This window comes from Helianthus annuus, chromosome 11 (assembly GCF_002127325.2).
Source record: "Helianthus annuus cultivar XRQ/B chromosome 11, HanXRQr2.0-SUNRISE, whole genome shotgun sequence".
Classification (NCBI taxonomy): Eukaryota; Viridiplantae; Streptophyta; class Magnoliopsida; order Asterales; family Asteraceae; genus Helianthus; species Helianthus annuus.
In genome coordinates, this window is record NC_035443.2 from 185,655,366 (window position 1) to 185,666,123 (window position 10,758).

The 10,758-nt window shown below is 38.0% G+C and overlaps 1 protein-coding gene and 1 long non-coding RNA gene across 2 annotated transcripts; both read right to left on the reverse strand.

Moving 5' to 3' along the window:
- Positions 1 to 3,965: 3,965 nt before the first annotated feature.
- Positions 3,966 to 4,817, reverse strand: LOC118484210. The gene is made up of 3 exons (XM_035980210.1): positions 4,493 to 4,817; positions 4,193 to 4,385; positions 3,966 to 4,083 (listed from the first exon to the last, which is right to left on the reverse strand). The coding sequence occupies exons 1-3, from the start codon at positions 4,815 to 4,817 to the stop codon at positions 3,966 to 3,968; spliced, it is 636 nt and encodes a 211-aa protein (XP_035836103.1).
- A 3,505-nt stretch (positions 4,818 to 8,322) lies between these two features.
- On the reverse strand, positions 8,323 to 10,493 carry LOC110891445. The gene is made up of 2 exons (XR_004873355.1): positions 9,261 to 10,493; positions 8,323 to 8,978 (listed from the first exon to the last, which is right to left on the reverse strand). It is a non-coding gene; the product is annotated as an uncharacterized LOC110891445 (long non-coding RNA).
- Positions 10,494 to 10,758: the final 265 nt, after the last annotated feature.

The following is a 10,758-nucleotide window of genomic DNA, read 5'->3' on the forward strand; positions in this document are numbered from 1 at the left end:
CGACGCCGAAATTTAGTTGAATGTTGATTAAACTACCATTTTCGTTGGCGTTTCTTTGGTTTATACTTGCAATTGCGTAGCGTGTCTGCTGTTGATTTTGAAATCCTAAATAAGGGTTGTCATGTCGATACATTATCAAGCATTGTTTTATATGGTTTCCCTTTTAGTTTACTCTGTAATGCTGAAGATTTGATTTGTTATTCCTTTTGTTGTCGAATTTCTTAGACCTATTCACACGAGTATCTTGCGTCTTTGTTCTTATTACAGTCTTACACTGTGACTTGCGGTACTAAGATTGAGCTGAGTGGATTAATGGTAAATTCAAAAACATTCACTTTCAAATTGTAGGAGATTTGGGTGTTTTCTCAACTTTAAGAAGAAATATGATCCCATACGCTCTGTTTATGAAGCATAAAATCGGTATTTTCGGATGTAATTTTAAGTAAATTAGACACCTATTTAAATGTAACTTCCATTATTAGACTGATTCACAATTTGTCTCTTTTCTTTGGTCCTTTCCATTCCCTTTAGCCATAGCCGAGGTAGACCGAAACAATATGTAAACTTCCATTATTAGACTGATTCACCATTCCTTCACACACCTACCCATTTGTGCTAGTCTTGTCTTTGATGATATATCTTGGTTGAGTAGTCTTTTTACACATTTAAGAGTTCAAGAAGATGAGTATTAAATTATACTCTTTTTACAAAACAGACCCTTCAAACATCAAAGACAGATCAATGCAGTCTGCTAATTACCATCACATGACCTTGCAATTTTCTTCTGCAAGATTGATTCGTATAAGAGTTCTCTGTAACAGTTACATATTGTTCTATAATAATATGATATGTTCGTGAGTTCTGTAAATATCTTTTGGTAGTCGGAGGATGCTTTCTCGTCATCATAGATGTTAGACAAGTTGGTAATGTTGCAAATGGGAATAGATGTTAGACAAGTTGGACGGGAGGGCGATTGACATTTGGAGTTTATACTTTATACCTTATCTTATAAAACGTTGTTATCCCTGAACAATATCTTATATCAAACTAGTAGGCCAATTGCCAGTTAGTTCATGGCGCAAGTTTTTATTATATATCTTGATAAAAAAAAAAGTTCTATCATTTGGAGGGACAGGAAACGGTAGAATTCGTTTAAAGGAAATAATATTCAATTTTTAGTGACTTTTAGTTGTGTCAGAATAAAAATAAAAAGTGTTGTTATATTTGGCTCCTGAATATGGGAAGAAGTTATAAAATGGTGCCAGGTTTGTTTGATGGTTAAAGGTAACAAAGTACTCATGTAAGTGATTCTGTTCTCCAACATCAAAATAGTACTATTATCAGCAATGATAATAACAGAGAGATTTTGGGTCATGTTATTCTTCTTGACTTACAAAAGTCGAGTTTGACCACAAGGTGTTTGATGAAATGCCAGAACGATGTTAGAAGTGAAATGAGTGCTGGTGTGGGTGATGATGATTCAACGAACGAGGAAAAAGTAGTTGTGGATGGATATAACTTCAATAGCATAACTATAATTGCATCTTTAAACTGTTGTTGACTGTAAGTCCAGTGAATCTCACAATAAGGTGGTTGAGGTGGATGTTATGGTTGAAGAGAAACTGTTGAAATCTGAACTTTAAGCTATGCGTGATTGTAATACTTCTTCTGCAGACGTTGGATTCTGACTTCTGTTTTTATTTGACTCCAACTGCAATGAATTGAGCAAACAGCTGCTATTATATTCATTAATTTTGTGAGTTTATCCGTGACCTGTTTGATGAAAGGTCCAAGAAGTTGTCAATGGAAATTACGACATGAGTGTAATGGGAACTCCGATTAGCGTGTTGTGCGGAAGATAAAAATGCAAGACCAACCATGAGCCATGTGCTGCTGCATGTAGAAGAAGATGATTAATAAGGTAACTGTTTTAGTTATGATTATTTTAGCTAGAGTTTGTATTTAAACTGAGGACTAATATTGGCGATCTACTTAATTAACGTCAGCTATAGCAGCATCCCTTTGTTCACAACTTCATCATTGTTTCTTCATCACCTGCTATACAAGAAATTTCAGTTGTAATGTGTGATACTGTTACATTATAAATATAAATTTTATTTGTTAAATTTATGTCGGTGACTAGTTGGACAGAAACTGCAGTTGAGCTATTAAGACAAATTAGGACTTACTAACGGGTCAAGCTTATGGGTTGTGCAATGAACAAAGATGATATGCTATGACTCTATGCCTTGATCAGGGTCCTTCATCCCTTGTCCATTGTCCGTTTTTTACTTTCAGATAATACATTAATTAACCTGCTTCTCCTTTTACCATTTTTGTAGCAAACTTTAACCCAATAACTCCTATAAACATGACCATTGACCACAAGAATTTGACTTCTATCTTTTGACCGTTGAGTTGAGTTGAGTTGAGTTGAGCTGCTTAAGTAAGCGAATCTCAAACATAGAACAGCAGATATCAATCAGGATGAACTCTAATTCCACATAAGGCAACCGAGAGACTAATGAACGGAGTATATAAGCATCCCTTTTACCTGTAGAATACCTGCACCATGATAATTTTATAAATAATAATCAAAAACCTGCACAGGAAAATCATGTATGAGCAAGAAGGGTAACCTCCACCGCTGCCACCGTCACCACTAACCGCCATAAAACAAATATAGCACGCGAACCTTTTCTGACCCAACCTGTTTTGACCCGAACCTAATTCATTTCACATTTTTTTTATAAAAGCTGCCTATTTTGACTTGAACCCAATTTGAACCTTTACACAACCAAACCCAACCCAACCAGCCCGACACCATCAGTCATGATAATGACATTCTAAGACATGAGAAAAATTAATTTAAACCATCACATACATAACCCAACCCAACCCACCCACTTTGACTGTCTAGGATAGTTGTAGATTTAAGATTCACCTTTTAAGAAGGGGAATATGTGTTCTCTCTAGGGCCGGCCCAAGCCCAAGTATTTTGAGGCTTGGGCTTTAGGCCTCTAAATTAATAGGGCCTTCAATTATTTTAAAAAAAAATCATAATAATATTTGGGCTCTGAACTTATCTTTCTTTACACATACAAACAATATATAAAAATACAAAAAAAAAATGCCAACAATAAACCTGTTAGTTTATTTTGTCGGTCCCAAGCCCGGGTAAAGAAGGGTTTTTTTTTCTCAAATAGTTTTTTTTTTTTTTGGAAAAAGTCCTCGAGTTTTTAATTTGCTTTAGGCCACCAAAATGGTTGAGCCGGCCCTGGTTCTCTCATAAACATACTTGACCAACTTTGAAGACCTCATCTAGCCATTCTATATTAACATGTCCAATGTGAAAGTGTAGGTGGAGTGATGGAATAGAGGTTGCCAGTGCTATTGTGGCGAGAAAGCAGACGCCCCGTTGTGAGATCCATCAAGGAAAAACCAAAAGGATCAAATTCAATGGATACCCCGTTGTGAGATCCTTCACGGGTGAAACGGCGAACTGAAATGAGGGTTTTAATGATTTTTGGGGTATAAAGGATGTTTGGTAAAATGTATGTTCGGTTGTAAATAGGAAGGTAGCCTGTACCGGATCCCTCAATAGGTATAAGTTCGCCATTACCAACCATTAATTTAGTATTTGCATTAGAATTCAAATTAGGAATCATACCTCGATTTCCGTGGCATGTTGTTCTGCTCCAGTGTCCATAACAACATTCGGATCCTGATATTGTAACTGCATTGTTTGGAAGGCTGCACTGAGATCCGAAGGACTGAGAGCATCGAAACCCGAAGGGGAATACCCGTATGGGGGTGGGGCCGGATGTGGCTGACCCGCAAAATTTGCTGACGGATGCTGTGGGGTCGGGTTGGGGTTGGGTTTCCATGTATTCTGAGTGGGGTATGGACACGGGGGGTGGACCACCACGCCCATTGTGGGAATTGTTGTTGCTGTCCCGTGTAGTTCAGAAAATTCCAGGGTGTTGGAGGTGGTTGACCCCTGTTTCCACTTCCTCTTCCTCCGCGTCCACGGTAGCCCTGACCTCGTCCGCGGCCTCTGCCCCTGTACGAGGAAGGCTGCTGCTGTTGATTATTATCTGAAGGGTGAGCAGGTTGTTGCTGATTAGTGGTGTGGTTTGTAGGGGCGGATGTGTAGAGGACCGAAGAGGATTGTTGTTTCCGAGCTTCTAACCTGATAACCTCATCATTAAGCATAGTACGGGCCGTGTCCCAGTCGGCCTGCTGTGAATGAATGAGTTGGGCAATGTTGTCAAATTCGGCTGAAAGACCTCTGACCAACAGTACCATTCGGCTCTCAGTAACGGGTTGATCGACATCCGAGAGTTGGTTTGCTAGTTCTTTCAACTGTTGGCAATAATCATCGACTGAAGCACATGAAGCGAGTGTAAGGTTAACGAAACGAGTCTCCGGAGCCGCTGTCTTGGCTTGCTTGTTTCCCAAGATTTTTTCTAAAGTTGAAGCCAAGTGGTACGAGCTGAAGCGGTGATGTCAAGAACGGTGCCCAACAAGTCATCAAATATCGTGCTATAGATCCATTGAGTAACCAAAGAATCGATTTCTTTCCAGGTTTCATAATCAGGGTCTGTTTTGGTTGGTTTTTGGGTGTCATCGATATGGTCTAGGACCTTGTAAGCGATGGCATGAAAGGTGAATAGTTTGACCCATTGGGAATATGTTACTTTGGTGCCATCAAGGGTCTGAATCTTGGACTGAACATTGGTGACAGTGTATGCAGGGTGAAGAGGGGTGACAGCAGGTTTGTCGGGCTGAGAAGGGCCGTCATCTGACTTTGGCATGATGGCGGCAGTAGAGGATTAATCAAGAAAACAGAAGAGGTGGGGGACAGCAGGTTTGGAAACAGGAAAGAAGAGGGTTAAGGGTCGGCTGCAGGGTAATCAGAACCGAAAAAAACAGCAGGTTCGAAAATAGGGTTTCGTAACAGCAGGTTTGCGAAAAAAAAAGAAAGAAGAAAATAGGGTTTCGTAACAGCAGGTTTGCTAAACAGCATGTTCAAAACAGCAGGGTATTGTTCGTAACAGCAGGTTTGCGAAAAAGATAGGGCTAATCAGAACAGAGGATCTGATACCATGAAAGTGTTCATGGTTTGTAATTCTCTGTGTCTGTCTATTATGATGAGAAACCCTTTAAATAGGGAGAGATACAAAGATTATCCCTATCTCTAATAAGGAATTACAATCCTGTAATAATACAAACTAGTTTAATACCCGTCCGTTGGACGGCTTACGCTAACAACGTAACAAACAAAGATAATGTATATTGAGTGTGTTTGGGAACGCTTCTCCTTTTCTTCTTTTCCATATCCTTTTTTTGAAAATATTACAACCATCGAACTTTTCTTTTTCTTCTTTTCAAACCACTGAAACGCATTTTCAAAACACATTATCCAAACACTACAAAAATGACATATTAACTTTTAAGAAGTCAAAAACTTAAAAGCAGCTCAGAATAAACAATCTCAAACACCCACGTTAGGTGAACACAAGTCTAAAGAACATTATAAACAAAAGCACTATTTTTAACTTATAAAAGGAAAACCTACGTGAGCGGTATACAACCACAAACAGTATAAAATAAAATTGATAGAGAGATAAAACATGAAATACTGTCATTTTAATGCAAACGTAAATGGTAGGCAGCACTGGGAGGGGCCGGGGGCGCCCGACCCCCCAAACTTTTCACTCAGTAGTGTTATATATGTATTTTTCGTATAGAACTTTTTGGGTATATACGTTTTCTACCGCCCAGTTCTATAGAAATTTTTGGGTATATACGTTTTTGACCCCCCCCCTTCCCGTCTTCATTGTCAAGCTTCGCCACTGCTCACAAGCATAATGGTGGAATGGGTTCTGCTCTTTTGTGATGATGTAAATATTTCAATTATAACAGCTGGGTATGTTTTATTAAATTTACATGATTGTGGAATGGGTTTGTTTTTAGTAACATCACAAATAAAAATAATTATATGTATTATATAAAAAGCATAGGTTAGTTTATATTCTTATAATTATGTTATGTTTTCTATACATTAAATTGATGACGGGTTTGTGTGTACAAAATTTTGGGTAATTTGGCTTGAACATCGAGATCGGTATAAATGTGTTTAGACAAATCCTAAGGAGAAGTTTTGTTAATTTGTTCCCCTCTTTTCATATCGCCTTTGTGTGACAGAATTTCACCCGGTCTCTGACCATCTAGCACACATTTTACAGCATTATAACATATGATATAAGCTTCTGCAATCACAAAAGTAAACATATATTAGATTACATTAATTAAGATTGCAAAGTACTATGCATTGTTAACATCACTAAAATAGTAAATGACCTCCTAAGATGAAGCACACACCTTACAGCAGTATAACCTATGATATAAGACCATGGGGTATGGTGGGGCAGGAGTTTGAGGCATGGGTTGACACGTGGACTTCGAGCCTCCCGCTGGTAAGTGACGTGTTGGGTCGGTGTGGCAGGGCGTGGCTAGCCCGCGTGGGTTGGCTAGTGTTATAAAAATTAAAAAAAAAGGCTAAAATTAAAATTTACACACAAAATTTTTTAAAAAAAAAAGCCTAAAATTATTATTAAAATTTCCTAAAAATTACAAAATCCTACAAAAAAAAAGATTACAAAATTTAAAAAAAAAGCCTAAAGCTTTATGTAGATTTCGAACAGGGCGAGCTTGTCAAACGGCTTCCGCTCCTTGCCCCGGAACTCGATGTTGGCCACCGTCACCCGTTCTTCGTACTTATATCACCGCCCGGGACGCTGTCGTGGTAGGCTTTAAAACGGTCGAGCTTCGGTCGTAGTTCGCGCCACTTGTGTTGGCACGCGTTTAGATTGTGCTGGTCGTTCCCCACGTTGTGCCGGTAGCTAGCGAAAGCTTCCAGCCAGTAACGGGTCTCACCGGGTTGGCGGCCCTTCATCGCGTCCACGACGCTCGTGACAAGTGCTAGCTCTTCCTCGTGCGTCCAAGAGGCCACTTATCAAGTGTGGGTAGCGGGTTCGGGTAGGTGGAGTGAAGGGTTGGGGTAGCGATGTGGACAGGCGATGGGGGGTTTTATAGTACTTGGGTGAACCGTTTGGCTTGGTCAAACGGTTATTTTTTAAATTTTAAACCTAGCCGCTATAGCCTAGCCAACCCAGTCAATGAGAGCCGGTCACGGAAGACCGCTAGGCACGCCCAACGCCCGGGCTGAAACCCCCGCCCAAGGGGCTACGCCGAAACCCAAGCCCACCCGGGGTGATGACTTGGGCATTTGTACCCAACCCACGCCCCAACACCCGCCCCAGAACCATAGTCTAAGCTTCTCTAATCACAAAAGTAAACATATTTCAGATTATCTTACGTAAAAAAGCGAAGTATTATGCATGGATAACATCATTGCAATAGGAAATTGACATGAGAATATACAACCATAAGTACAGGTCAAAATGCATTTTGTTTCATTATATAATTTTTTAACTTTTCAATTTCATTGTTCCACGTATTAGTAGAAAATTCCTTTAATTTGAAGATCACATTAACAGTTTTTATCACATTTACAACTGCGTTTTATGCCCTTTTCGATCACATTTGCAGCTGCGATTTGTGGCCATTTTAATCACATTTGCAGCTCCGTTTTATACTATCTTTTAATCATATTTGTAGCTGCGTTTTTCATTTTTTGCTCACATTTACAGCTGCGTTTTCTACCCCTTTTCTACACATTTATAGATGTAATTCTTAGGTGTGAGATGATCACATTACACTAACCAAAAATACTTCATGTACAATAGAGACAAACATGAGAATAACTTACCTTTATTGGTGATGTCCTCAATTTTTTGACTACTCAGAGGCAACCGACTAACCACCACCTAAGCCAACAAATGATACAATGTGAGAAAACCAACTAATACATAAAATAGACTTTCTCCCTCTGTTCCAATATGATATTTTGACCGTTTTAAATCACATTCACGTAGAAGCATCCGAATCGTGTAGAATTCTTTTACACCCATTGACCAGTTTTACAAATATGCTAGACTTGAGTTTTCAAACCAACAGGCTATAATATCAACAAACTAATCAAATATGGCTTTATAACTAATATACTGAAAGAGTCGCATAAACCTTTTTAGATGACAACAATGCTGCAACCATACATAAGTCAAATGTTCAACAAAATCATCATCATCAAAAGATCTAGCAAAAATGCCGGGTTAGAAGGGTTAGTCACTTGGATAACGTCATAACGGGTCAAAATGGGTAACTTCAAGGTTCGAGTAAAAATGAGTCATCAAGTTGACAATCGTTAACACTTTCATGTTTCAAGGTAGAAAGTAAAAAGTAAATACAGAAGTCTTTGCCTACATTAACTGCTAGTGCATATAGAGATATTGAAATTGCATATGAAAGTACAAGACCACCCAAAGCATTTGGATAGAAGCATCCAAGTTACCAACTGTAAATTGACATCTGAAATTGATGGCATCATCTAAGCTACCAAATGAGAGACATAAAGATTTATAATCCATTCCTAATCTAACCCTCTGATTTTACTTCGGTGTCTTTGTATTACCCGGAGTTTGGCACTACTACAACGAACATTCAGTTTCTCTTCAGCTTTAGAAGGCGTAACGGGTCTCTTTGTGAGGATTACTACACCAACCCCATGGATCACCTGTTTGACACATGTTTCTTTGTCATCATCATTTTCAGAATTAACATTTTTGTTTTCGTCAACCAAACTAAACTGGTGTTAATGATGTTGGGAAATGTTTGTTTTTTTATTTTGTCCTCTAGAATGTGAGTCGACATGACTGCAAGCCTCTCGCCAGGTGTAACACTTCAGTAGCAATCATACAAAGAAGACTCTAGCATCTTTAGTTCATCATTAACAACTATTCTTAGAGCCTGGAATACTCTTGTTGTTGTCTTTAACCAACGTCGCCTCCCTCCTATAACACATCATATCATTATGACAATAATAATCTCGCATTGTTAAAAAATAAAATACGCTTATGGATGATTTTCTTTCAAACCGTTTGACCCATTTACATTTTAGCTTTTTTCCAGTTTAAACCATTTGACACGTTTGAGAAGAGATATAAAGCAAATTGACCCCTTACCTATAAAAGGTTTGATTATGCCATTAGCCACCTATAAGTTGTATCATCAAATAAAGTCGGCGATTTAACAGGCATGTGTAAAAACAAAGAAGGTTAAAAGCTTTACCGCACCTTTTCCACCTATAATTTATGCCACCTTTTCTGTTTCCAACTTTTGTCCCTAAATTCAAAAGGTAATTAATAATAACATCAACACATAAAATGAATAAAACAAAAGTAAAGTTTATACATTACCTGTTGCAACAGAAAGTTTATCCTCTGCTTCCTTTCTCTTGTCAAAAAAACTTAGTATTTTGATCATCAATCCAATTTCTTATTTTTTTATTAAAATTTTCAAGTATTAAATTACTAAGTAAAAATAACTTAATATAAAAGATTTTAACTTCTTAAAAGTATGTATAATAATCTTACTCAGTTCCAAGAACTTCATCACAAGAAAACTAAGAGTATTGAGTCTCTTTGATGAGTCCAAATCTTTATATCCACCAACCAGCATGTCTATCGAGTCATTTATATTTAGATATGCACCTTTTAAGAGCTATCAACCATTAATCAATTCCATGAGTGACATCAATCCATTAGTAAATACTCTACAAAGAGCAACTGTAACTAATCATTAATATGCATTCAGATTTCAATTAAAGGGTCACTTTCAACAAAAATTTAGTGATGAATAGATAAAAAGATTAGTAGAGGTGGTTACTTTCGGGTCAAAACTCTGCCAATTTAGTTTGATGAGTAGAAAACAGGTCGGGTCAACGAAGACTTTTGGGCCAGGATTAAAAAATCTATTATAATTTGTTGGTGTGTTAAATATAATTGCAAGATTGTTTTAAATAGAATAATTTAAAAGGTTTATAGACTCTTTCTGAATCATTTGATATGGATGTGTACCTGGGTCAAAACGGGTAATCCCAATATCTCCATAAAATAGTACCAAGTTGCATATAAACTAAAGGAACGGATCAGATTGAATGCTACCATTCACTTACTCACTATCATTATAGACCACGTGGTTCTTCCTCTTTCTAGGCTCCCAAACCAGACTTGTGCTACATCAGCACCCGGGAAGTGAACCCATATGCTAGTCTCTCTTTGCCGTTCGACATTAATCGGTTCTAGATGATTTGCTTTATTTCTTTAGAATTTTCAAGAGATTTACATGAACTGTCTTTTTTCTGGAATTCACTTGGTGCATCACCATCACACGGTTGTTCAAATACCTTTTCACCAGCCTCAATAACTCTAACTGCAAGATGCAATCTTTAAATTTTTATGTTTTGAATAGGCAACCACATGTCATGTCTCTGGCCCTCTCTAAGATGATTAAACATTGCACAAAAATCCCTACATAAAATATGCAAATTTGAAGGAAATGTATATGGAGGTTATCGACGACGTGGGCAGAGAAAGATGGAGATAACCACCAGCTATGGAAACTGCAAGAAACCGCTCACAACCGCCACCATAGCAGTTTTTTTGTGAGTTATTTCCCCACGTCGCCTACAATTACCTCATTTGAATCCACTCGTCAAAACCACCTCTTCAGTTATGTAGGAACATGGACAGAAAAACATGCTAGCTGCAAGTAACCGCTCGGAACTATCAA